The following is a 27,831-nucleotide window of genomic DNA, read 5'->3' as shown; positions in this document are numbered from 1 at the left end:
ATTGGCATATTGGCAGAGTTCGGTCGCAGATAGATTTGGTTTCGGTTTCGTGGCCTGGCAAATTGAATGTTATTTCTCTTTACTATATGTCCCGATTATGCAACCATTCAACAAACTCTCAATTCACTTTCCATCCAAATCAACGCTGATGGATTGGATTTTAATTCCGGTGCAGATGTCAGCGGGTGCACAAATATTTGCAATCCCAGCCAAATTGTCGCATTGCGATGGGCTTGTTTATTTTTCATGTAATTTTATTTTGTGGTTTGCTTAACTGAAATGCCAGCTCACGTTTATTATTTCCCCATAATTGGTTTAAGCTAAATGCTGAAAATATAATTATCGAATTGTTAAATGACCGACAGTCCCAAATGAAAGTTAGCAACGGAAACTTTTAAATGCCCAAAATCTTCATAAACTTTATTTATTACGGCCAACTCGGAGGGAGTTGAGAGTTAGCTTAGAAGTTATTTGGTTAGTTGGCTCCTTCATTTGTTGCTGCAGCACTGGTCCTTGGGTCCGTTCTTGCAGACGCATTGGCAATCCTTGTTGCAGGCGCAATTGTCCCCGCACTTCTGAGCCGAGCACTGGCAGTCTGTGAGAATTGGAGAACGCATGTCAATTAAACGGCTTGCTGCTGCTTTGAATCACTTACTTGTTCCACAACCCTTGCAAACCATTTTGTAGGTATCTTTGATTCTGAGTTGGTTAAGATGAACTGAACTTCACTTGCTTGCTTGTTAGCTGTTATTGACCCAATCCGGTGACTCCTCCTCTTTTTATACCCATTTAAATGGCCGAACTCGAGCGAGTGCAAAATTACACAAATCCAAAACAAATTTGTTAGTATGACCCGTCTTATCAAGTCGTGTGCAAGCCGCCGGCGAGTGGTTCGCAATTTATCACACGATAGGCAATTTTTTGCGCACGCGATTGCTCGCCTACTCGCTGCACACGACCTTCCTTCCATCGCCTTATCAGCTGACCACACTGCGTATACGTTGCGTATACGCCCCCGTCATGACGCAATCGTTATCCCAGAAGAACACAACTGAAAGTATGAAAAGCGCTGAATGATTAACCAGTGGCTATTTTTAACAAGAAAATATAATAAACCAAACTTCAACACCTAAAATAGCTACAAGCCCGCTTAACGGCGAAAAAAAAATGAAAAAGTAAAACGTATAGGCATTTATGGGAAAGATTAAAGTTGAAACATTTTTATGGGGCTAAAAATTAGTCGCTGAACAAAACCCTTGAATTATGGAAAACTGGGTGAAAAGTTTAACGTTCCACACTAAAGATTAGCTGCTTTTTACTACATTTCTACTTGATATTGCGAAGTTTAGTTAGCTAGTTAGCTAAACTACGAAAAATGTTGAGTACAAACATAAATGCAACAAAATATTTTAAATATTTTGGAATCTAAATAGTTCTTTTTTGTTCTTTTGGAACATGTGAACACGTGTTAATAAATATTAACAAACAAAAAATCCATTGCATTAAAACTTTACAACTTCACAATCTTAAAAACTATAAGTTTAAACTATTATACGTAGTAATTACTGGTTGAGCGATAAATATCCATACAAGCCCCTTAAATTTGTATTTATATTAATATTTCACATTACGTCATTAAAACATTAAAACGTAACAGAAAATGTTAAATGAAAAAAAATTCAGTGGAATTTAGCATACTTTCGGACATTCAAATAAAATCCTTCGACCAAAAACCACTAACGATTCCATTGAATAACAGTTTGCATACTTTTCGGATCAGTCATAAAAAAGAGTAAGAAATACTTGGAATTAAATGCTTTGTTTATTCGCATCCACACCCATAGCGAGTGTCGAGAAAAACTAAATGGATTAACATACATAAATATAGACACAATGGTGCGCATATCGCTAGCATCACAAAAACGTAACAACGACAAATACTAGAGCACAAATTCATGATGTGATGAAGCCAAACTAAATAGCTTAGTCCTTCAACTCGGCGGCTGTGTTGACAAACCCGGTAGTTTGGGTCAACTGCAGTTGGGCCTTCTCCTCGGCCTCCTGGGCCTTCTGCTCGGGCGTTTTGGCCCATTCCTGCAGTTCGCCGGAGCAGTAGAACCAGTAAATGACGCAGCCTATCAGGTAAATGCCCGCCGAAATGAAGAAGATGATGCGCCACTCGTCACTCGTCTGGTTGGTGACCACATAGCCCGTGAGCAGTGGACTGACGATGCCCGGAATGGTGGCGAACGTGTTGCCAATTCCCATCAGCACACTGGCGTGCTGCGGCGCAATATCCAGGTGATTAACCCTGCAAATGAAGTTGTGTATACCAAATCTCGTATGGATTACCCTCGACCAGAAACTCACGCAAATCCAGACCAGGCAAACGCACCCAGGCCCACGGCAATGGTCAGACTCACCACCGACCACGTGGGATCCAGCAGATAGGCCGTCAGCATCATGAACACCGTCTGGGCCAAGAACGCTCCGCAGTTGAAGTTGCGCCTCACCTGAGTGGTCGTCCAAATGCCCTTCACCTGCAGCCAATCAGCCAAATAGCCAGACACGGCCAGCAGGATGCCCATGGCCAAGTAGGGCACCGCCGACAGGATGCCCGTTTTGCCCAGGTCGAAGTTGAGCGTATCTAAAATGGCAAGGTTGAAAGTCATGAGTACACTGTCCAAAAGTTATTCAATTACTAATTTGGAAGTTAATATAAGATTAAAAAAAATTTTAATTGAGTTATCTCAAAAAATATCCTGTAATAGCCAAATATATACATATATAATATATAGCTAAGGAAATGGAAAAATAATAAAAATGTCAGGAAAGGGAAATCCATATAGTCTAGGATCTATTGGAAGCCTTTTTTGCTTAAATACTTTATGCTTGTTACAAATTATAAGTTTTAACATAAATTCAAATTTCATTAAAAATGTTGAGAAGAATATTTAAAAAAAAAATTCATGTAAAAGTAAATGATTAAATACACCAAAATCTGTTGGCTATACTATTTTTCGTGGAAACTCACCCCTGAGGAAGCTGGGCAGTTGTGTAAGCAGGGTGTAGAAGCCCCAGTTCTCCGAGAAGTGCGAGGCCATGATGGCATAGAAGGCCATCGACGTGAAGATGGACTTCCAGGGGTGCTTGATGTTCTTGGATCCCACATAGCCAATGGTCTTTTGTATGTAATCGCACTCCTCCTTCGAGCAGAAGCGATCCAGTTCGGGACCGGCTTTGACGAAAATGAGCCAAATGATATACCAGGCCACGCCGATAGAGCCGAATACGTAGAACACGCTTTCCCAGCCGTATTTGGTGGCCAGAAATCCGGAGCACGGCATCGCCACCACAGTTCCCGCATAGTTGCCAGCAAAGGCTATCGATGCCATTCGAGATCGTTCCAAGGGCGGCGACCAGCGGGCCCACACCGCATGGATTCCGGGGAAGGTGACGCCCTCGAAGAATCCCTCGATGATGCGGACAGCCAGGAACATCTCCAAACTATGCTTGGCGGCCAGCGGAGTGACCAGCGTCAGAATGGCAGTGCTGCCAATTCCAGTACCGAATACCTATGAAATGAAAAGGAAAATTTATATTTTACTGTATATTATTAAAATTTAAAAGATCAAATAGAATTTAGTACATATACAATTTTAAATATTTAAACATAGTTTTATATAGCTCCTTTTTTTTTAAAGGCCCTCAATTACTTGAATTTTCTTAAACATAGAATCAAAAAATATTTAATTTGTTTTAACAAATTTGATTTTAAACTGCTTAATTATCACTGTAATTTGAAAGCAATTAACTTTGATAATTACTACCTATTAAAACGCATTTATCACACGATACAAACTAATTTGTACTTTTAAATGTTATTACACTACAATTAATTTCATATATGTATTGTATACATTGTATTAATTGTATTTACTATTACTTTACTATTTAGGGATTCCCACTTTTATTTTTTTTTAAATAGAAACTTAATTACTTTAAAATTGAGTTTGTTTACTCACAATGTTGCCACCGATCTTGGTGCCAATGTAGCCGCCCAGGAACTGCGTCAGGATGTAGCCATAGAAGAAGGAGCTGAGGATCAAGCCCTTCTGCTTGGAGTCCCAGGGGAAGTCCTGCTCGTAGGACACGTTTCCATCGCCGTCCAGCACTGTTCGGTTCTCGGTCATGGCCACAATGGCCACCGAAAGGTTCACCCGCAATGAGTAGACATTGAAGAATCCAAAGAAGGCCAGTAGCACCACAATGTAGCGCTGTTTGCGCCAGAAGCGCCAGGTGAGTGGTTCGCTTTCCGTGATTTCATTGCTGCAAAATTGATTAATAATTGGTATGGTCAGCAGGGTTCTTCGGCGGGGGGGGGGGGAGGATAGTCATGCAAATGGGGACCCGGCATGTGTTACTTTCCCTTTCGGTTAGCCAACATTTGCTGCAGACGGTTTCGGTTTGGTTGGTATTGCTTTTTTTTTGCGTCTAGCCCGTAACCAGTTTTCAACTTGAGTTATCGACTGGTTTATTCAACCCATATCGCCCCAGGGCCCCGAGGAGTTTTTTTATTTCGAAAAGTATTGTATATATGCATACATTGTAAGTTATGCCAAAATCTATATTTATTATATTTTAAAATATTAAGTGGCAAGCAAGAGCATTATTTGACTTAAGACTCTATTAATATTGTTTTCCACTTGAAAAACATTTTGTTTTGTCTTTAAGTTAAATTGTATTATATACTTTTTTGTCAAATAAAACAAAAACATATAGTGAAAAGTTATGATATTTTTATCAAAATAAAGTTTTATTTTAACTTTTTATACACAAATCTAAATAATTTAACAGAAAAAGGGAATAATTTTATGAATTAAAGTTTTAGCATTATTTATCACAAAGAAAATATAAATAAACAAAATAATTATTAAACCTTTGTTCTGTTTAAAATTCTTATCCGAACAGATTCTTGAAAGGTTTTTTACTTAACTATTACATAAACACATTATTTTTGATTGCATTTCTTGGACACTTAAGTTATGCGGAACCAATTATAAATATGTAAGTAGATTGCCTTGCGGAAAGTACTCACTTATTGTGGTGAACATGGGCCAGGTGCTTTCCGTTCTTTGGAGACTCCAAGTCAGTCATTCTGCCAGCCGATCAACGTGAGCCTGCAATACACTTAATTTGTTTATATAATAGCTTATATGTACAATTGCGGGGCCTGGCAACTCGTGTGCGTGCTGGCGATTCATTAAACTCGAATTTAAGCTGAGTGACCCAACACAACTGCAGTAAAGCCGATGATGAGGTCTCATCCACACAAAAGCGTGTTATAATTTAGCGATTTGTTAGATCTCGGGTAGCACCCCCACTATAAATAGCCGGGCGATCTGTTGCGTGCCGGTCGCTCAATTACAATTGACACTGAACGAAGAGCAAACATTTTCGTAAGCAATTTGTGGCCCACTAATGCGGAAACATAATACGACAAAGATTCGAGATGAGAATAGAAGACTGAGCTGGTCATCCGCCACAGGAACGCATCTTAACTCAATTATTCATTTAGCCTATTAAGCAAATGGTTCGCCAATTGTGGCACGCGAAATCTCGCACAGAACCTCACTCTCACTATGGATGTCATAATCAAATAATTGCGGCGTAAGTGAGCCAAGTCTGGCCGAGTTGATTCGCTTTGATTTGCAAATTGCAGGAATTTTCGGCAATGCCAACACGCGCTGCTTTTGAATGTCAATCCAAATTGAAGCAATTGCACAGCACGCACGTGTTGGAAACTGGTCACTCTGCAATCAGTGAAAGTACTCGCTTCTACACACAAAAAAAAACTTTAATTATGACGAACAAGATGTCAAATTATGCTTAATAAAATCTAATCTTACACGCTTTTAATGAACATTAAAGCATGAACAATACAGACTAACAAGTATCTGGAAGGTAAAAAAAGAAATTCAAATCAAAAAATTAAACCAATAGTTATGGTTAAAAACACGAAAAGGATTAAAACTTCTGTAGGCATCCTCACATTATTAAAAACAAAAAAATATTAAAAGCAAAAATATATTAATTAAAATCATGTCTTGCTGATAAACCGGCATTGGAACTTAGAAACATTTTTTTGTTAGGTGTATAATTACTTGTTGGTCAGAGATAGTAAGCTTACAAGCTGCCTATCAATATAAGTTTATGACAACTACCGTGCAATCGACTGTTATAAACCAAAGGAAAGTGCTTCCCGAAAGTTTTCCATACTATCAAATATTTCCACAAGTAGTATCATAAAACAACTCGTTCGCCGGGTTAAAACCCTAATTGATATTTAATGGACTTATTTTTGATGGCTACACCTTCAACCTTTGTTTATGCTTCTAGATTAGTGATCATAAAATGATATATATAGCTTGGTTTGGTCTTTTATTACGACATGGTTATCTTCAGTGACTGCAAATTTCATTTTTCGGGCGCAGAATAACAAGAAAACCTGCTGAGATTTTGGTTTTATGGAGTGCCATTTTGGGTATAATAAATTCCTGCCTCGGCTGATGGGTTTGCCTGGAGCAAACCTTTTCAACAGCTCCATAAGAAACATTTTGCCTCTGATAAGTAAAAAATATTTACCTTTTTGCCTTTAAAAAGTTCCTACCAAAAAATAGTCATGAAAAATGAATTACACGTGATAAGCAGCCATTAATCTAAATTGTCATATAAATCTAACGAAAATATGGAGTTATTGTTGCAGAAAAACGCTCCCCAAGCACTTGTGTTTTGCAAGAACCAGATGTGTAACTGCTGCATTTAATCATTAAAATAACGTCAATAAAAATATTATCACACTTGTTTATCAACAATTAACTCAAATTGCCCTAAAAGTCTAATACAAATATATTCCATATTTTGATACAAACGCAACTGAAAACACATGCGATTTTCAAGAAACAAGTTTGTAACAGCTGCATCTTATAAAAATGACGGTAAAATGTCTTTAATTAAAACTTTATCGAAGGCAGGTGAGCAAATAGAAAGTTCAATAAACACCAGCACATATGCACGAAAACACTTTGTAGAAATTCAAGAAACTTTTAGACTGCGAGACAAACTTTTGCGAGGCTAAAACGCACCGATTAAAGTTGATATTTTAGGGCACCTCTGGGAACTGGAACCCAAACTGCTTGCTCTGTTGTCGATCGATCCGTACGACTGCACTGCTTGCCGCAATTTGGGAAAGGGGCTCGATCAGGTGTGAAGTCGCCGGTAGCTGGCAGTGGACTGAACCATCCAGCGGCTTTCGCTTTAACAGCTTAACTCAGCAGCAGCGGCAGCTCGATCAAATCAGCTGAGTTTTTCGGGAGCTCGGCGGTGGGAGCGAGAGCTGGGATTTCCATCCCACTCCTCATCGCTCATCAGTTCAGTTAACTTCAATTGAAACACTGGCACTGCCAGGTAATAAAGCCAGAGCTAAAAAGAGAGAAAGAGGCAGGAACCTTGACGTGATTAGGCCGCCAGCACTGATAGTGATCGGCATAAAGCTTATCGTTTGATTAGGCGGAATATGTGGCGCTTGTAAAGATAAATTGTTTCGACAATTTCAGCGACCAGCAAGCGTTCTGTTGCTTAATTGAATCTGCGAGATTTTTGGACAATTTCGGTAGCTACATTTAGCACAAAGAAAATAAGTGAAAAATGTGGTCTTCGGAAGGTTACTTAATCTTACATAAATTGGAAAAATTGTTTGCAATCAGCTTAATTAAGGTAATAAGTTCTGAGTTCAGGACTTAATCTTACATATAACTAATAACAGGTTAAGAACTCGTTTAAAAGTAAAATTCATAAGTGGGTTTTATCAAGTGAGTTTTTATATAAACTGAACTTACCCATTAAACTATGTAGTGTTTATTCTGTGCAGAAAAGGGCTTATTTATCTAAAACTTAACATTTTTGTTCTAATAATAATTATTTTCTGCTAATAAGTTTATCATGTTTAAAAAAAAGTTATTTTTACAAAAATGTTTCCTTAATTTAATTAACACATTTAATTGAATTTATTATCTGGTTTTGCCGCTGCCAATAAATTAGCAAACATAATTGATTTTATTTTCGCATCGTGTAGAAGGGTTAAATTAATTAAGTCATTTATTAGATACTATAAATAGCATTCCGTTATTACCTCAAAAGAAATTTCTTGGTTTAATTTTAATTTTTCTCTATATAACATTGTAAGTAACAACGGTGCAGTAAACAAGTCGGTGCCAAAAGCAAATTAGCATGCAGCTCACCACAGAAATTAACAGTTAGGGATCGGGCACGACTATTCTGTGGCCTACGCCTTAACTAATGTCATCTATTTTCATTGGCAAGTGCAAATTGTTTGTGAATTGCCCGTAAACAAAGAAGTTGCATAAATATCCAGTTCAAAGTGGTTTATTAAATAATCCTAAGATATGATTTTTATGAAGCCACTAATTGTCAAAGAGTTGATTTTATAGGGACCTATAGGTATTAATGGGGTATTATAGACCACGGGGGCGTTGTTGATGGCTAACAGCGGCAAGCAGTGCGATTAACAGAGGTAAGCAGGTAGCTTTATCGGCTCTGCTTGACCCATAAAGTATACATAACGTATACGCCTCGTTGGATCGAAATAATTGTTATTATTTGCTTTCCATATTTTTGGGAAAAAATTGCGACGATATATATAGGAACAAAAACGTGCTACACAAGGAAAAATATGAAATACAGATATTTTACAGAAAATTGGTCCTCACAAAATTAATTTTTAAACGCCTTATCAAACATTAAAGTCAACGTTTATCCCTTAAAAAAGATTTCTAAATAATGAAATTATCCAAAAAAAAAAGATTTTATTAATTATAAGGTAAATTGATAATATAAATATGCAATATAAAACGATTGAACATGAAGTCGTTTAAATCGTTCTCTGTGCACCAATCGAAATATGAAAAAGTTGCGAATTGGAGTTAAGCCTTCTGCTATGCGTTTTTTCGGGCACGGACATATCATAAACAATTGCCGCAGTCACACGTGCTGCAGAACAAATAAACAAAGTGTTGCAGCTCAATTTACATGCTGCGAGCGGCAGCAGCACGTGACAAAAACACTGCAACATCCCGGCCCCGAATATTGGCAAAACAAAAGCAAACACAACTATAACAGCAACATGTGGACATGTTGAATTAAAAACGGGAAGAAAATAACCAGAATTGATTGCTCGAATGACAACTGCCAATATCTGTCGGCGCCAAGAGCCCAAGGATATGTGTGTACTGCACTTAATTGATTTTTGGGGTCTGCTCGGACCCAAATTCCATATGCGGGTTAAGTGAACGCCCAGGGCGATAATTTCACACCTCGATGCAAATCGAATCCATTCCGTCTTGTCACGACTCACTCGCTTTAAAACGGGGGCCGGGTTGTTTGTCGCAAAAAGGGGGCCAAAACCCGTTCCGGAATCAAGGCAGGCACTAAGCATAGCCAAAAAAGGTAACAAATTGGACTCGCAGCTAAAATCCCTATTAAATGCACCATTTGCAAGGGATTTTCGCTTATTTTCCACTGCTCCTCGGACCAGGTGTCGAATTTGCTGCTCGGCGAAAGCTTGGCATTCGGCGACTCCATTGTTTGCGCCTTTGTGTGCTCGCTGCTCTGCCAAATTGCATTTTAATTGTGCGCTCAAAGCAAACGCAGCTAAGTGCAAACAATTTCAGATGAATGCGCGACAAACAAAACCAGAAAATTGCTCGCCATGCTTAAAGCGAGATGCAGATTTTCTTTCGCATTTTGAATTCGCTACACCTTCAAGTCGAAAAGAATTGGGCAAAGCGAACAACGTTCCAATGCAAATTTGTCTTTTGACTTTGGCTACGTGAGCCTTTAATGGTTTTTCTGCTAGTAACTTTAGCAGAAAACTCGAAACTTTTCAACTTCCTGGGCCGTCCCCTTTGATTTCGAGTTGACAAAAGTTCGCACAGAGTTGAGCGCATATTACAAAGGTTCCGTTCTCGGACACGGAGGCAGTGGATGGTGTTCTCCGTTGCTCGTATTCCCGGAGCCAGGATCTGGGGCGTCTTGTGCCGTTGCGCTTTTTCCTACTTGAAATGCAGCAGCTGCTGTAGCATTGAGCGAACTAAAAGCACAAGTCTTAAACCTCTTCGATTCCCAGTCGCCGGCAGTTGGACATTTCATTTCCATTTCATTTGGGCACACGTAATTCCCCAAAGGTTAACGCAACTCCACTCTCTTCGGAAGCTGTTTAAATATTTCAGCTGGCTGCATAGCCAAACTTTGCCTAATTGCCAACTAGATAGCGCCGTGAAATGGGCTACACCGAAAAGAGGTCACAAGCCAAAGCTTCAATTGACCAACTTAAAGCGTACTGATTGGAAAGATTGGTACAGTCGTTTTTTATACTTTGGCAAGAATTTTCATACATTTTATAAATTCAAATCTACCATTTAAGTAACGCTCACAGCTCAAATATTTAAAGATATGTTGATGAATAAAAAATGAATTATATTTTTAAGTAATGTGAATATTAAAAAAAACTTTCAGAGCCAGATATGCAATTATCAAGGTACTCACTTGGTCTCAAAAATAATCATATTAGCTATACAACAAATTTAACATATGTAATAAACGGGTGAGATTTTGTTAAAAAATCCCTCGTATTTGACACCTACTTAGAGAGGGCTCAAGAGACGCCAAACACCAGAGGTTAAACTCATTTAGAATCGTACATTTGCATCCATGTTTTAATGTCATTTGATATGTCCACGAGCTGAAAGCTTTTTAATGACCATAATTTAGCTGCATCAGCTACTGTTGCTGCTGTACAGAGAACACGCATCCTGGGTCAAGGATGCACATGTGCCGGCTATATATCCACTGTATATAGCCGGGGCAAAGATGGGGTAACCTTGCGCATAATTAAGCTAGGAGCACGCAGCAACCGCAACAGCAGCAGCGTCAGAGACATCCGCATGGTTAATCATACGCCACGTTGGCTCCGAAGTCTTTGAAAAATTTATTCAGCAGAAGCCGAAAAGCCTTTCAGCACTAACAAGCAGGCACAACGACAACGGCAAATATTGTGACAATAGCGAAAACAAAAAAGAGGAGGGGAAGCCGGCAGTACAGAGCCCGCTTCTGTAAATATAGAATTTTATAATAACAAAGCACGTAGCAGGTGCAATTAGTGTGCAAATAAGCGTTTATTTGCCTTCCCAGAGACAGACAGGACAGTCGAGACTGGGAAAAAGACCGCTGGGGGCTTATATAACTGACCTCGTTTGCACCCCCCGGCGAAATTAGAATTCAATTCAGTTCAAGCAGCATTGTCACCGGGGAGCCATATTCAAAAAAATAGCCCAAGATTATGTCAAGTGAAATTTGCTGGCCCATAAATCAAGCAACGCTTACAACCGAACAACAAGCAACATTCGTTGCATGCAGCATCCATTGCAGCTACTGATGCAATTGCAGCCAAAGCAAAAGCAATGGCAAAAGCAGCAACTCAGCTCACTCAGGGGCGGCTAAACAACATTACTCAAGGCGCCGAGGGCACGAGGACATGCAACATCTAACACACATGCCACACGAGGCAGGACAAACAAGAAAACTAAACCCTGACCAGTTGGGGACCTGCTATTTGCCCGCATGCAAAGTGCACTGACACTCGTACACCATCCACTCACACACCCACCAACACACACATACGGCTCTCAGGAGCAGACTCAATTGACTGCGAGATGGCAACAACGTTTTTATTCTCTCTGTACCTCTTTTGCCTGCCTCGTTGTCCCTCTTCTCTTACACCGGAAAAAATTATTCACCAATGCTTAATGCCATAGCAAGCACTAGGTCTAAAACCAAATTGATTTGAAATCAAACCGTTAACCAAATACAGTTGAAAGAGATTACTAAGGCATCCTGAATAATGAGATCTTGTTTAAAATTTCCAGATTTTAGTCTTGTCTAAGGGGCCATCATACAAGTCCAAGGTATATCTAAATTATTTGACAAAGGTGTCTAAAAGTATTCCCCCAGTCTCTTAGACTTAAAATATATGAAAACACATTTATAGAAACATTTAACAAAAATTCGTGGAATGCCTGTATTCTTAACCAGAGGTTGAATTATTAATTATAATAAAGATTTAAAAACTTAAATATTAAGATTTAATTTTTTGATAGTAAGCCCAATAAAATTTTCCTAATAAACTACAAATTATACATCTCATATGAGGGAATGTAAGCTCATTGAAATATGGCACTATTATTTTAAATACATAGTTGGAAATTCTTGAAACTTTTTTGTGTCAGTGTAGCCACTGAGACCGCCGGGGGCCACAACCTGTCCTGGCCTGCTGTTGCCCGACGACGCCACCCTCCCCGCCTCCCCACCTCCCCGTCTCCCGCCCACCTGTGTGACAGTTGGCAGCTGCCTAAAAACTGGCCGAGAAATTTCCAGTGCCCTGGGATTTGATGGCAATCGCAGCAATTTGGCCAGCCTGCCATTCTGGCCAAATGGAAATTAAAATGTTTTTAACCCCGACTGTGTGAAATTGATTGCGGAGCTGGCCCAAGTGCCACGCCCTCCGAGCTGCCGCCATGTGCTTGTAGCAGCACTTTTTTTCCAGCTTTCTGCGGTCGATCATTGCTCGTACATATTTGCATGCTGCGGGCAGAAGTTCCCGCCGGCAAGCTGCAAACTGTGCTAAAATGTTATTAGCGCTTAATTAGTGCACAACTTTTGCCATCACCCAGATACTCGACTCGACCACAAAGGCAAGGTGAGCCAGGCTGAACTTTCGCTGCAGCTTTGTGTGGCAAAGTTTTAATAATGTTCTGCTAAAATGAATTAATGCGTTTTACCACCAGACTAACTGAGGCGAGAGCACCAATGAAAAGCGGATGATCCGGGCTAAGAAGCGATGAGAAAGGCTTATAACAGGCACTGAGAGGAGTAACAAAAGGCAACAGCATATAGAGGGGGCAAAAAAAAAATGCAAAACTCGACACAAAAGTGGTTGGCAACAAATTCATTAAACATTCAGGACATCGCTTCTGGGACGAAAGGGAGCACACTGGACAATTGTCGGTTCCTGAAAGGGGTCAACAAACTTGACAATTAGACAGAATGTATCCAACTGAAGTCCATGAATGTATGATGCATTCCGAATGTGGAAAGTGGTAGCAGATTTCAGTTATGCCTCTAAGTCAGTGCATGAATCAATCATACGCCCTGTGGTCTCTTAAATATATATAATACAGGGCTATAAGTAGAGTCTTAAATCAGCCCCGACTGTCCTTACTCATTTAATTAAAAATAAATATGGGGCACATGCCTGAAGGCTAATTAAAGTGCTCCCAAAAAAGCTGAGCCACCAAGGGGACCGCGTCAATTTATCGCATGAGCACATGGGGCCATCAACGAAAATTTAATGGACTGCCTGCCACAGTATATGGCATGCCTTTACGAGAGCATTACTGGGCTTTATGGTGCATTTGAAACGAATACATCAGCTGTATGTCAAACATCGAAGAGAATAAACACCAAACGACTCAATTCAAAGTGCGGCACTAAACGCTTAATTAAATTGCATTTGTCACTAAATCGAAATTGAATTTTCAGAGTAAATGAATCCCAATTCAATGCTTCCAATTTATGCACACGTTACCCACTGTCAGGCCTTATTTACAGGTGACCTCCTGCCCCAGCCTGCCACACCAATATCTAATTTATGGACAGCCTCCTGCCGCCCAGGAAAGGTGAGCTATAAATGGAAGCAAGCCAGACTTCGCCATCACACAGCAGGCATCCTGTTTGCATACACACACCCACCCTCGAACAGGTGCACGAACACACGTAAACACTTCCCAGGTGCTCGTGTGCTATTTAAAGCGAATATATCGCATCTGGCGTTACGCCTCAATAAGTTTTCAATGAACACTTTGAAACTATTTTTATAGCGTTTAACGTTTACACCTATGCAAATCAATGTGGCTGATTCACAAGCTCCAATTTATGCGGCTGTTTAAGTAAGAGTCTGCATGATCTATGTTTGCCTCAGGCTTAAAGCTTCGGAAATACAAAAAGGCTGGCCAAAAGTAAGCACATATAATATTTCAAGGGCAAATTTATTTATACAATTTGTTACCGTTTAGGGTTATTCAAAAGTATGGAAAATAATACTATTTGAACTTAGGACAGCCACAAACTTTATTAATTAAAAAATTGGAATTTGTAACAAGAAATCTCGCTTGAGTTTAATTGAAAATAAATAGAATTTAAGTAAGCAAAGCCAATTTATCCAAATATCTTATAGGTTTCCAGATACATTTTTAAAGTAATCTAATGTCAAGCTGATTTTCTATGAGGCTTAGAAAAGTTAAGAATTTATTCCTGTCTTCCAAAGGTTTTCGAATTAAACTTTCTATCCATTGGATTAGTTTTGATTTTCCAAAAATAGAGAAAACCTGGATTACAGTATAGCTATAGAGCTTAAGCCGACAACATGTTTTTAATGCGGGTAAGGTAACATAAACATTGCGTATACGCCGCAGTGTCCTTCCGAGCTCTCTTTTATCCACTGGCTTAGCAGCTCTTCCTTACATTCTCTTTGGTGATGAGTTCCGCAGTATCCGCACATGCGCCACGGGGAATATTCCTCCACTGCGGATAATTTTGCAGCACGTGTTTTTGTTTACCTTCTGCATTGTTGTGCCCAGCGCTTCCGCATGAACGTCATTGACTTGCCACCGCCGTTAGAGTGCGTTTTTTCTTGTTAGAGTAACCCAGTTTTGTGCGTGGACCTGCACCGCAGAATCTGCAGCTCAAGTGGCTCGTCCTGCTCCTCGTCATCCTGTTGGTGTTTTGGTTGCTTGCGGTGAACTTCAATGGTGCTCATCCCATCCCACCCACGATTGTGAAGTTCGCATTGCACATTTGTGCTGAGCACCCTTGAGCAGTTGCAGCTCTTGTCCGGGAACTCCAATCCCTCTGTCAGTCGCACATCCACAAGCCCATCCAAACACACCGACACCTGCACTCTGGTCCTCCGATGCTCGGGGGCAGCCAAGTGGGCAAAATTTGGGTAAATAATGCATCCGCATCGCACGACGTGGAGAAATGGATTTGCATAATTCACTTTAGATTTGTTCGCTGACCCAACTTCTAGCAACTGCTGACAAATGCAGTTTATTTTGGACTACGGAAAGAGATCTCTAAGATATATCCCAAGGTTACACAAAGTCCAATTATTATTATTCAGAAACTATCAGGAAACAACTTTTATAAATAAAACTATTTTATTATTTTATAGGAAAAAATGTAAGACGTAGACTTTAAACAACTAATGTAAGAAACAAAACTACCTACTTTAAGTGGGATGGGTAATTTTTAATTTTGGTTTCCTATGAGTTACTTTGAGTCGTATTCTTGGGCTTTATTTCACTTTCAGATAGCTTCAAGGACATCTCATTTGCTCTTGACTAAGTTTTTAAACTTTCCCATTAAAAATAAATGCCAGAGAATGTATTAAATAACTTTTAAAGCAGGCTGCGTAAGTCACTTTGTTATTTCCTATATTACAAAAGACATTAAAAATTTTCCCGCTTATTCGAGCTGGCATAAGGACAGCTGCTTCGCCTTGGAATGGGTTAGAAAGAAAACTCACTGAAAACTTAATTATCTACCAACGACCATAAATGTTTTTACTGTCCCGCCCCCAATTTCAGGGGCTCTTATATGTGCCGCCTTTGGCGCTTGCACAGAAAGCATAAAATTTATTGGTTGTGAAATTTACAAAGAGGAAAAATAAAATGAAAACGAAAACGAAAACGATTTCAGCCGGGGAAAATTATTGCAAGTTTGCATGCATTATGCCCTCCCATTTTTGCATTTGCTGTCTGCTGTGTTCTCGGCTCGAGTTCTGCAGTTTTGTGCTGGAAGTTGGCCAGTTGGTTTATGTTTATGCATAATCCGCACCTGGTGCTGAAGAAACTGTATCCTTTGCAGCGGCTGTCTCATGTGGAAAATTCATTTTCATCCTATGCAATTTGCCCGCTTGTTTTTCCTTGTTCCCGTTGTGGTTCCTGGGGTTTCGTTACCCTTCTGTTGACACAATTTTAGGGCCGGACTCTCTGGCCTGTAATTACAGAGGCGGTCAGTCGATTTTGCCGCAACTCCATTAATTTTCCTCCGCATAGAAAACGGTAAAAAAAAAAATATGCCAAAAAATATTCAAAACCAAATTGAAGCTTGGAGGCGATCTGCATTTAACTTTTGGCTCCGAGAATTTAATGAATAAACCTGAACCTGCTTAATTATTCCATTTCGGGCGAGTTTATTTTCGACACGCGCGTTTTTACGCGGCAATTGAAATTTTTAATAGGAAAATGCGTGGGCGCGTCCACAATCCGCAGTCGACTGTGCGAAGAGATGAGCTCTCTTGGGGCTCAAGCCTCGTCGCTTTGTGGCATTCTAATTACAAGTCGAGCGGGACTGAACAGGGGGGCAATGAAATAAAAAACCAGTCCACAAATAGAATTATAATAAAATAGAGTTGCCAGCGAAATGTGGAAGAGCACTCAGCTCGATGGGGTGACCTCAGCATGGGTCGATGTTTTCGCCTAATTAATTGCCATTGCGGTCTGCTCTAATTACAATTAGTTACCTTTAATTATAATTAGTTTGATTTCACTATTTAGATTATTCAGCTGCGGTTACCGCAATGATTAACTAATTAACAATTATTGGTATTTTAATTATGTCACGAGTTCGCAGAGTGCCAAACCCCCGAACGTGTAGTTATTTGTATTGTATCTATATTTGGCCTGGCAAAAGGTCGTGAGTCGGTCTAAACCATTGTGTATGCTGTCAAAGGCAATTAATCCAACTAATCGAGTCGAAGGGCATGCACAGTTTGCAGAACCAATTCCCATTCAAAGGGTATTTCAACATTTTTCTAATTAAATAAAAGCCTCGCAGGACTGACATGAAATTCGGAATGTGATCTGCAAACAAACGAAATTTAATTTCAATTTGTCAAAGCCACACAACCAGTACTCACACATTCGTCCACTCATTTTCCTGCCAGGGCATTAGAATTTATCACATGAAATATAATTCGTTCAAGTAAAACGTTTTCATATTTCAGGGAAATAGAAAATGGGAATTGGATTGGATTGGGGCAAAATGGGTTAGGTCCGACGACCATTTATAAAATATGCATGGGGCATAGATTTATATTGTATGCGACGATTATAATGCAAATGCCCAAACATTTTGACAGCTCTCAAAAATGTTTTCCCCCACAAAATGCAAAAAAAAAAAAAAGGAGCCAGGGGAATGAAATATTTATGTGTTAAATCCTTTTGCGGTGTGACGCAGAACAATAAATAATAAAATCACTAACTGGTTTGGCCATGTCCAAGTCGCAAGTGTCACCATCGGGATCTGCAGCCACAACCATATCCTCATCCACATCGATGGTGTCCTGGGAGACGCTTACCTAAATCATAGTCGAGCGAAAAGCTTTTGCCATAAACCCCGAACATATTGACAGACTCGCATTCGCTGCGATAGCTCCATATATCCGCTCGACGTGGGTGGTTAAAGAGGTGGTGCTGGGTGGGTGTTGCTGGGTGGGTGGTGCAGTGGGTGGCTGCTTTGGGGAAATCAGCGCCTGCGACAAAGTGAATCGGGCACACGCAGCGCACAGATATCCACACATATTCCATATATGGTTATAACATGCTTTGAACTAAAACGTGTCTATTGGTTCCTTGGTGGATTTTGCCGCTGCGGCACACTCACAAAAAAATTCCATATTGCCTTAAATTGTTTACAGAAGTCACTTGCTTATTGAAATCACTTACAAAGGTGTCTTAATGTCTGTTTTTACTCCATACTTTTAAAAACTTAAATTTTGAGCATTTTAAACAACAAAAATTTAAACACTAAACATTATCATTGCTATTTCTCGTCTAAATTATGTATAGCAATAGCTTTATTTGTATCTATTCCCATTTTAATGCTCTTACAGCTTTATAATATAAGAAAATTTAAAAATTTTTAAATTTTAATAAAACATTTAAACATTTTTTTCCAAATTTTAACAATTAATATATTATGTGATTTTAGTTGTGTGTTAGACACACACACTTATCAAAAAGCAATCACTTGTCTAATAGCAAATGCCGAGATTGTCAAACAATTCAAAACTTTAATTAAATGTTTTCAGCAGCTTTAAATTATTTCGAGCGGCAAAGTTGTTATTCACCCTTTGGCTTTCCATTTATTACGTATACGCAGCGTGTAGCAGGACTCTGGGAAGAAGTTGACGGAATACACACAGTTTTTCGGCTGTTTGCCTAGAACTGCCTCATAAAAATGCATGGAGAAGACCAAAAATAAAGATAACTATGTCAAACGTCACATATTTGCACTTTAATTGCGGACCATTTTACTATGCAATCGCGTCATTTTGTTCGAGGCTTTAAGTTGACGTTGGCGTTGGCAAACGAATTGAAAACTGCCCGTTTGCAATTATAGTCGCAACTACAGGGCTATGTGCGATCCCCCTTCGCACTGCTCGCGACTCCATTAAAGTTTTTGACGTCGCTTAGCTTTCGGTTAGCTGAGAAGTCGCTGCTGGGGCAAAACTTTTGATAATAGCACAGCAACTGAGCGGGAGTTGATTGTCTATATGTGGGCATACATATATGTATGCTGGGGGTCTGTACCTAAGCCATGTGGCTCGATGTGGGGGAATCAAGTCAATGAAGCCAAAACAAATATAGGGAAAAGTTTTCCAATTTTCGATTGCCAATTGTGGAGGATTTTTTCCCTGCAACTTGCTGGGGGAATACGAGAAAGTTTCTGTGCCATTTGGATACGTGTGGTCGTGTCCATTTCGCTCTCGATTTCTTGCCCCCTTTCGCCAACCATTAAGGGCTGTGGAACATGCAAAATAATTTAAAAGTAATTCTTTTAATTTGCTTTAATTGAGACCTTTGGTGGGGTTGCTATGTGTGCCCAAGTAAGTGCCAAACAAATATTTTAACTACCCATTTTTTTTACCCGTCTTTAATGCATTCACACCCATTTAATAGTCAGCAACATGCCAACTATTTATCTTAATTTTGTTAATTGAGACTTTGGGATTTCAGCTTTGTCTGGTGAAGTAAATGACGAGAAATATTTTATTTTGCCATATTCAAATTATTTCGCTCCGACTTTAACTTTCGCTTTGTCGGCAAACTTTTGCTTTTTATATACTACAACTAGCGCCGAAAGTTTTTCCTAACGCAATGCAGGAAAGTTTTTCCACTTCAAGTGCAAGCGACCCGTCAGGGCACTGTGAACCACCCATCCGCCCACCACTTTTCCGGGACAATACAAAAGTTGTGCAAGTTTTCACTTGGCACACGGAGAGAAACCCACGGCGACACAGACTAGTTGACTAAGTTGGTGTCTTGATGTCCATTTTATTTGCAGCAACTGTGCAATTATTTATGCGGCAGTCAGTGCTTATGCCACATAGTTCAGTTGGCACGAGCATATGGCTACATATAGTTGCTGGCTGCCACATTCCATATTTCTCATGCAACGATGGCGGCGCCACTTTAAACTTGCCATAAGTGTTTGAAATGCGCTCGTTGCATTTATTATTGAGTGGCTTTGTCGCCTGGCAGACAGGCGAACGATGCACCCACTGCCGGGATTATGTTTCACTGGGGCTCCGATCCCGATCCCCCTTTTTGGCACTAGCGCCCCATTTAAATGCAGGGCGAGAGCGATTTTGGCGCAATTCCCCATCACGTGGCCCGTAGCATACTTATCCGGGCATCGCCAGCAGCCACGAGAAGTTGTAAATGCATATTTTATATTTTCATTTCATTGAAACCGGCACGTAGAACGTTGGTCCAGCTTTCTAGGAATTCCATAAAATTAAATTTAACTAAAAATCCAATTTAATTAGGTTTCTAGATGCGATATTTTATGACCTTTTTTTATCGACTAAGTCGTTTGAAAAATCAAACATATCAGTTTTTTTTACAATTCAATTTTTCTGCTTAGCATATGTTGACAAATTGTCATTTTTTTTTATTTTTATGGCAATGAACAAATTAAAAAAATTAGATTTCATTTATATAATGCAGTGAAGCTTGATTGCAATTATTTTTTTTGAATAAACATTTACTTTATAAATAAAAAAGTGTTGTTATACAGGATCAAAAAAAAATCAAACTTTTAATCAAAAATGTGTTTAAGGTGTTTTGGTCGATCTGTAATTGTTTCTGAATTAAGGAGTTAACCAACATGTTTGTTTCTAAGTCCGCTCGCATCCCAAAAAGCCTTTTCATGTACGCACATGAGATGGCGACATCATCAATTGCAGGCGGCGGTACTTGCATTTTTTATTAGACGGAAGCCGCAGGGAGGCTATTTTAAGCGGCACATAAAGACCAAAAATAAAGTTTGCACTTGCTGCATTATTTAGTGGCTGGCAAATGAATGAACATCATTCGCTCTCGACGGCCACGAAATAAAGTCGCTCGAAGGATGGCCCATCAAACAAAGTGACTCTGCGATTTGCATTTTCCGTATGGATTTTGAAATACTTCAGTGACTTCTGGAAGAGTTGGCACATAAAGCCGCCGGCGGGAGTGGAGCATAAGTTTGTATTTACGCTTCGCTTGTCGCGCGGATATTGCACTTTATAAATCATCTGGGGAAAAAGCCCGAAGGGCACATGAAAGTAGACGAAAAATGTGCCCTGCGCCGAAACAAATATCCCTGTAAAGGTAGGGCTCTAAAAAGAAATTGTGGTTACTCAGCGATGCCGGTGTTTGTTTGCTCTTTCGTGTAAAGTTTATTGGAATTCTTAATGGACTGGAGTCCAGAGGTGGTAGGAGTTTACCTCCTGAAAATTAGGTGAACATCCAGGAATTGTCGAATGAACTTGCCGTACATATCAAGCAGGTCTTGGGAGGACAACGAAGACAGCTCGTTTCTTTCTAGGACACTTTTCCGGCTTCCTGCTCATTTGGCATGGACATTGTACTTTTGTCTCTCCGTTTGATTTGGTCTCACAAGTGCCTTTCTATTTGGTTGATCTACTTTTGCCATGGCTGATTCGCCTTTTACTGCCGAGCATTTGGTTTGTTTTTGGCCGCCGCCATTGTTGTTGATACGGGCCAAATTGCATCCTGCCCCCTGACGGGTCCCGTGGAAATGGCTCGAGTACGTGATGCATGCTGCTTTCCAGCCACTGATTAGAGTGAGGAGTCGGCGGCACTGAAGAGTTCAATTTGCCATCGTCGAGCAGGAGAATCGAGTCAACCCAATTGCGGCCACATCTCGGTGTATGCAAATGGACTTTGTGGCCGGGATTTGTATGCAGCACGGAGGTTGAAGGATTCAGATTACCACTGTGTTGACTCAACGTGCTGGCTGTTTGGCTGGCAATTAAATAAATACACACAGCCACATAACCATTCCCAAAAGAAACGTCACAAGTGACTAATGCTATCGCTTCTGTAGACTGCGGAAAAATAGGTGGATATGGTTAAACTCAATTTGGTCGACACACTAAGACACTTTAAGACTTGTGGTTTGACTCTCTAATAATATGCATTTAAATTTGTTAATTTAAAGTTCATAAATTAGTAAACCCATTTACATGTTGGTTATTTTTAAGTTTCCGAACAAGCTTGTAACCCTCAATTAGACTACTAGAGCCCACAACTTAAGCCGATTTCAAAGTGATATACCTGTTAAGACTTGTGGTCCGATTAACAAATAATCTTCAATTCAAAAAACTAGCTTATCCAATAATAAGGTATTCTTCCAATTCTACTAATAATTTTTATAAAATTGGGTTCTCTATTAGTAGATAAATTCGTGACTTAGGATAAAGTGTTATTCTCGGTGCTTGACTTCTCTATTTACCCACCCAATCAACAGCTTGAGTGTGCGGATGCCGGGGCGTATACTTGGTTTGATTAATTTATGACATTATCATCCGGCATTGGGCAGCCAAGTCACGTGATTGTTTCCAACCACATTAGAGTAGTTCGCACTGATTTAATTTCCGCCCCGGCTGTCGTCAAGGGCCACTTACAATTAGAGCGGGGATTACGTGAAAACGAGCCCACTACTTGGGCCCAATCGAGGGTCGTTAAATAGGCGCAGAGCGAGAGTTCAAAAATCAATGCCGAAAAAATCAAAAGTTTGGCTAACCCAAAGTTGAAGCCCCCACTAATTGGTGTTTAATTGGGTCCGGGCAAGAGTGCAGCAGCAGTCGAAAGTTTGCCAGTGAGCTTGGAATATGTGCATGGAGCCGCCACAAATTCTGGTTAACTAAAAGCAAGCATCCTCTAAGCCTGGCCAAGCACTTGCCACATTTGCGCTGCATTAAAAATGCATTTCCCCCCTGCTCCTTGCAGTGTGTTTAATAGTCTATGCAACAATGTGAATGTGTGTGTGTGCGGGTGTGTGTGTTTGGAGAATGGAGTTTGGAGGGCGTAATGCTGATGGCGCTCGTTCCCAGACAGCCATATAATTTGAACATCATGAAGTGCACTTATCAGGACGGTTGGCAAGCACTGCAATAGATAAGCATCAGCTGACTGAGTGTGTGGGTAAAAACTGCATTATACTTACCGAAACTGAAGCAATCTTGGAACCTGCTGGTTGGCTGGGCAACTCAAGCTCCCATTGTGGCATCCTCCTAAGCCATTGCTTATTAAAACGTACCACGACATCCTCGTGGTTTGGCTATGCTTGCACTCGAAAAAACCAGTTTGTTAGATTTTATATGCTAATATTAACTATCAAGCTATTTTTAATACATTTCTCCAAACTTGAGTCATTTGAGAAACATTAAAAAAAGATCGATTACACAACATCAAAATGTTTTCCTTTTTCATTATAATTCAGGATACAATTTTGAAGAATAGTATGCATTTTTTAAGGAGAACCCAAATGTATTAACTAATTTTAAATAATGAAAAAATCACTAAACAGTAGATTCAACTAGAACAGCATCATTATTTTCCCACAGTGTGGGATTTCGTTTTTCAGTGAAAGCAGTTGACTTTGATTGCCGTTTGGACAACGCGTCGTATGATTGTTTTTAGCTTGGCTGCAGAAGGGCAAGCCCGGCAGAGCCAAATTGATTTGTGCACGTGCACGGTTAGCTAATGAGGTACGGACCAACCCATTGCCTTGCCGGATGGCATTCGGAAATGCTTTGGAGTCACCGCTGACATTCTGTATCCCCCGAAGCTCTTCCCCTGCAATTCTCCGATTGCAACTGACAGGCTGCGAGGATGGGGTTGAGGATGCGGCTGGCAGGATGTATACAAGCTGGACAGCTGCCAGGTCAGGGCGTTTGCCATGTTCACTTAATTAACAACATTACGGCATTAACACACACCCAGAGCCACACACACATATGCTGTGAAAGTTGCATTAAAGTTTTATAATAAATCTAATGGTCAACAAGGACAAAACTGTAATTTTGTTTGTTGGTTCGTCTGACAGGAGGGGGCGTGTCCCGGCCCGCCTTTGTCTTTGCAATGGCTGACACATCGTCTAACGGTGCATTCGTGCATATGAAATTGCTGTCAACAAAGGGCAGCACCCACTGCCGGCGGGGTCAAAGGGGCAGGACTTCCTGCAACCGCAGGATGTGCTGCCCTAATGGGTTTGCTTGGCCTTAGTTATGGCAATCATGAGGTGACACACTTACTTGCTCCCCGAAACCCGTAGCCATGTCCCCAAAGTGCTTGGGGAAATCAGTGGCAAATCGACTGAAAACAAAATGAAAAATAAAAATGAGCCCGGTGCGAAGAGTGCCAAAAAAGCGATTGATAAGCGCCCAGACAGACAGGCGGCCCCCAAGGCCACCCATCTGGTGGCGAGTGGGTGGTGGGTTGCGGGTGTGCGTGTTTGATTACACACCTGGGACCGATCTACCCGCTCGCGAATGTGTGCCATTGGATTAAATCAATTTCGATGTTGACAGCTTTAATTTTCCTGCGTGCAGCAATGTTCAATTTGATGAGAGGTTTAATGTTTTTATATCTAAAGAACATAAGCATTTTTTTCACCTTAGCGACAATGGATTCGATATACTATTTCCAGTTCAGCTGCGTTATTAGCTTTTTTCCAGCGTGTGATTGTTGTGTTATATTACCATTTTTGGTTCTTTTAAAATGTAAAAAAAAGTATAAGAGACAATATTGTTATTTATTTTTCTAGCAAGCAAATCTACCATGAAGAACAGGAATACATTTGTGAATATAATGAGAGAAGGATGTATTCAGTTTGCCAGCATCTTTTATTCAACCCCCCCAATTTATTATCTTACAGGACCTTAATTTTGTGCCCCTCATGTATCGAATATATACGATAAGAAATTATTTTAGTTTAGCTTTTAAATTTAATTCCTGTTAGTCAAACACATGCAGGCCTTTCCTTCAGAGGTCAGCTAATAAAACAAATTAAAAATTAATATTTTCTGGTGAACGTGTGAACCCCAAAGAGCTGCCCGTTCCCGACGGACTTGCCCCCACCACAGACCGCAAAAGGTGGCTGGCGAGATTTGCAAATTGGCCAAGATTTATAGTGTTGGCCACAGCGGTTGAATCACAAGCGCACCTCCGTGCGTGCTGGTCTAAAGTTTTCCCAGCTCGCTGGGAGATGGAAATTAACGCAGGGACAACCGGAACAGCTGAGCTGAAACCAAAACAGGACCTGTCTGGCCACAGTCTGCCTGGGGTTTTCGGCCCTTTTTCGGGCCAACGGGCACCTGGCTAAAACGCAGGGGCGGGGGTCTCACCCGCATAGTAGACGGCTGCCGACTAATCTGTTAATTTATGTTGAAAAGTTCAAGGAAGTTTCGAAGCGCTTAGCAAACAAATTGCAATAAATTATTAAGAATATTTGCACACAACAGGGGCTGTGTGACGGGGCTGTTGTAGCACCGTTTTTGTGCATTTCATTAATTTATGTTTCGTTGCCTGCCAAAACTTCTCGCCACTTGTGTGGATAATTTGATTTCGCCGTAGAACAACTTTACACTGCCAGGAGGCGAGATTCACACGCCAAGATAAACACGAGAAGAGTCCTCCTGCTCTTTGTCCCTTATCCCTCATCCCTTATCCCGTCGAGGGTCGAAAGTGGCCAACGAAAAGTTAAAATGTTCTTATGCATAAATGATGCGCTGGCGCCTCTCGTTCTTTTTCGCTTTTCAACTGGCGACAAAATCCTCACGAAGTGCCCGCATTGCAGTTGTTTCCGCTTTGCTTCGTTTCACTTTGGTGCGACATGAAAACTTAATGTCGTAATTAACTGTTTGCGTTTGCGCTTTAAGAATGCCCCCAAAAACGGTCGAGAGTTTGGTCGCGTATACGTCTCGTTGCTCCTTAAATCGCGTATGCGCCCCTTGTGCCTTGAGCCGAGATTTAAACGCATCGCGTGACCCACTTGCAGCCTGCAACTTTCAATGGCAACTTGTCACTTTATCAGGCACAATCTGGCAAATGGTGTGACACGAATTTCCTGCCAGCAGCGAAACAAAACAAATAGAGCAAAACAAGGTACGATGATGGAAGCGAAACGGCTGACTGGCATTTCGACTGGCTGGCCCCAAACAGGAAATGGCTGTAAAAACATCATAGCACCGACTTCCACCCATACGAATTAACTTTGATGACTTGGCGCTAAAAGTAGTTACCAGGCGCGATTCCATTTCCGCCGCTTAACGTCATTAAAAGCGCTGAAATTGAAATTTCGGCCAACAGCTAGACTCCAAGGCTGAAAAATAGAAAAATCATTTTGCCGCTACCGGATCCGTAAATTCTTCAATTGGCTGGCTATGAAATGAGATTGTCAACTGCAATTAGCGCGCTCAATGTACCTTTCGGATGCGATTTGACTTCCAGGCAGCGCGTCCTTCTTGGCTGTCAATCTGCCAGATACTTAACCACTTGCCTGCCATCCTGTCACGCTGTTTACGGCACGCATCCTGAAGGACTGTGGCAAGGACACGGCACTCAGACATGCATTCGCTGCTCACTACTACTCAGTACTGGCCCCTCCAAGTTGCACATTTAAAGACTGCGGCGACTCGAGAGCCCTTCCACAGCCTGATGGCCCTTCAACTAACGCACCTCTACAGCCAACCACACTTGGATAAATGGGCCACACAAATGGTTACGAGCTGTTTTGCTTGGCTGCAAATTAAATAAACCCCGAAGATTATAAACTTATGACCAAAGTGGTGCCTCGAATGAAAACTTCCGCAGCAAATCCTCTTAAAATTATTTAAGTCGTTTTTCATATCAATTCATGGAGATTAAATAGGTCCTTTGTCAGGTTAAAATTACATATTTCCCTGTTTAAATTATAAAAGGTTTCGCTTGAACGTTAAGAATTTAAGTTTAGGGCAACGACCTTTATTTTAGTCTACTGTTAATCATTTAATTATTATTTAAAAGTTTAACAAATTTAAAAGTTACAAGCCAAGTTTAAAGGGTTTGGTTTTATCTACAGATTTACAGTGACCAATATTAATATTAATATTAATATTATTTCAATCAAGGCAAAGTGGCTAGCAGGAGCAAATAATTCGGCCCATCGTGAACTTATTATTTTAGGGCCATAGGATTGTCAATGTTTAATAATTAGGCCCAAGATATCCAGCTCTCAGGTATTTAAGTAATATGAAAATAAATTTTCTTTTACATTATAATGGGTTTTATTCAGCTTCAGTCGGAGATTTGTAACAACTATTAAAAACTAATTAGGATAAATGTGTGATGGCAATCACTTGGCCTGGCAGCACTTGGCTCCTGTCTTGGCGGCGCACTGACATTGGCTGTTTCCGGCGCAATTTCCTCCGCACTTGCCGGCTGAGCACTGGCAGTCTAAGGTTAAAATGTTTATTTGATTAGTATTCAATCGTTTTGATCTGATTTCCTTATTCCGATGGTCTTGTACTTACTGTTTCCGCATCCCTTGCAAGGCATCTTGTTGGTTATGTGGTTTGTTGGACTGTGCTGTTAACGAAACGTTGAAGCGTTTAAACTTTGTGATGACTTCTGGTTGCAAAACTCTGCTCTTTATACCCGATCCAGTCCAATCGAAACTATGGGCCGTGCTGACTGATAAGATTAGAAAGCCGTGTGCAGTTCCTCGCGATCGGCGTGCGCAAAAAAACATAATGATTTTGGGCCCAGCGATGATAAGATGATAATTTGCGCACGCCCTGATAAGAGGGGGATGGATTTGGTGGTGTGCAAAGCGCTGTTAGTACTATAAGTAGCCCTGGCCACTCAGCTGCAATCATCAAACAGTGCTTGCTAGCAGCAAAGTCAGTTAAATTCATATTAAATCTTCAAAGAAAAATCAAAAAATTAACAACATGGGTTGCAAGGCTTGTGGAACCAGTGAGTAAACAAATTTTGGGTCACCGAAAACAGAAACTTATATTTCGATTTAATCCTTAGACTGCCAGTGCTCGGCCACCAAATGCGGCGACAACTGTGCCTGTAGTCAGCAGTGCCAGTGCTCCTGCAAGAACGGACCCAAGGACAAGTGCTGCTCCACGAAGAACTAGGTCCTTAGACTCTTGTTAAGCTCCTCTGGACTTGTGTGATATATACGCCTACAGCATTAAGTCATAATAAATATTGAATCAACTCAATTTAATGTTTAAAATCAAATCTTTATTGGCCATTTTGACAAGAATAGTTCTTTAGTTATTTCCCACTT

The 27,831-nt window shown here is 40.5% G+C and overlaps 4 protein-coding genes across 4 annotated transcripts; 1 reads left to right on the top strand and 3 right to left on the bottom strand.

Annotated features, from left to right (window-relative positions):
• Positions 1-392: 392 nt before the first annotated feature.
• LOC108040012 (metallothionein-2) lies at positions 393-780 on the bottom strand. Its single transcript, XM_017117244.2, has 2 exons — positions 656-780; positions 393-595 (listed from the first exon to the last, which is right to left on the bottom strand). Exons 1-2 carry the CDS (start codon positions 678-680, stop codon positions 489-491), a joined length of 132 nt encoding a protein of 43 aa, XP_016972733.1. The 5' UTR covers positions 681-780; the 3' UTR covers positions 393-488.
• Positions 781-1,800: 1,020 nt separating this feature from the next.
• On the bottom strand, positions 1,801-7,291 carry LOC108046379 (vesicular glutamate transporter 1). The gene is made up of 6 exons (XM_017126031.2): positions 7,146-7,291; positions 5,099-5,180; positions 4,026-4,329; positions 3,035-3,575; positions 2,371-2,647; positions 1,801-2,311 (listed from the first exon to the last, which is right to left on the bottom strand). The coding sequence occupies exons 2-6, from the start codon at positions 5,155-5,157 to the stop codon at positions 1,984-1,986; spliced, it is 1,509 nt and encodes a 502-aa protein (XP_016981520.1). The 5' UTR covers positions 5,158-5,180; positions 7,146-7,291; the 3' UTR covers positions 1,801-1,983.
• A 19,500-nt stretch (positions 7,292-26,791) lies between these two features.
• Positions 26,792-27,196, bottom strand: LOC108046345 (metallothionein-2). The gene is made up of 2 exons (XM_017125984.1): positions 27,062-27,196; positions 26,792-26,984 (listed from the first exon to the last, which is right to left on the bottom strand). Exons 1-2 carry the CDS (start codon positions 27,084-27,086, stop codon positions 26,884-26,886), a joined length of 126 nt encoding a protein of 41 aa, XP_016981473.1. The 5' UTR covers positions 27,087-27,196; the 3' UTR covers positions 26,792-26,883.
• A 178-nt stretch (positions 27,197-27,374) lies between these two features.
• LOC108046344 (metallothionein-4) lies at positions 27,375-27,763 on the top strand. The gene is made up of 2 exons (XM_017125982.2): positions 27,375-27,506; positions 27,567-27,763. Exons 1-2 carry the CDS (start codon positions 27,482-27,484, stop codon positions 27,674-27,676), a joined length of 135 nt encoding a protein of 44 aa, XP_016981471.1. The 5' UTR covers positions 27,375-27,481; the 3' UTR covers positions 27,677-27,763.
• Positions 27,764-27,831: the final 68 nt, after the last annotated feature.

Source organism: Drosophila rhopaloa, unplaced genomic scaffold, assembly GCF_018152115.1.
Source record: "Drosophila rhopaloa isolate 14029-0021.01 unplaced genomic scaffold, ASM1815211v1 contig_178, whole genome shotgun sequence".
Taxonomy (NCBI): domain Eukaryota; kingdom Metazoa; phylum Arthropoda; class Insecta; order Diptera; family Drosophilidae; genus Drosophila; species Drosophila rhopaloa.
The sequence above is the reverse complement of the archived record's forward strand: the minus strand, read 5'-3'. Positions and strand labels throughout refer to the sequence as shown.

What these genes read in the sequence shown, in the direction of transcription:
- LOC108046344 (XM_017125982.2), top strand. Translation starts at nt 27,482, where the DNA reads ATGGGTTGCAAGGCTTGTGGAACCA. An exon ending in TTGCAAGGCTTGTGGAACCA is followed by an intron (nt 27,507 to 27,566) that starts GTGAGTAAACAA and finishes TTTAATCCTTAG; the next exon opens with ACTGCCAGTGCTCGGCCACC.
- LOC108046379 (XM_017126031.2), bottom strand. Translation starts at nt 5,157, where the DNA reads ATGACTGACTTGGAGTCTCCAAAGAACGGAAAGCACCTGGCCCATGTT. An exon ending in GCCCATGTTCACCACAATAA is followed by an intron (nt 4,330 to 5,098) that starts GTGAGTACTTTC and finishes TCAATTTTGCAG; the next exon opens with CAATGAAATCACGGAAAGCG. An exon ending in CCAAGATCGGTGGCAACATT is followed by an intron (nt 3,576 to 4,025) that starts GTGAGTAAACAA and finishes TTCATTTCATAG; the next exon opens with GTATTCGGTACTGGAATTGG.
- LOC108046345 (XM_017125984.1), bottom strand. Translation starts at nt 27,086, where the DNA reads ATGCCTTGCAAGGGATGCGGAAACA. An exon ending in TTGCAAGGGATGCGGAAACA is followed by an intron (nt 26,985 to 27,061) that starts GTAAGTACAAGA and finishes TTTTAACCTTAG; the next exon opens with ACTGCCAGTGCTCAGCCGGC.
- LOC108040012 (XM_017117244.2), bottom strand. Translation starts at nt 680, where the DNA reads ATGGTTTGCAAGGGTTGTGGAACAA. An exon ending in TTGCAAGGGTTGTGGAACAA is followed by an intron (nt 596 to 655) that starts GTAAGTGATTCA and finishes CAATTCTCACAG; the next exon opens with ACTGCCAGTGCTCGGCTCAG.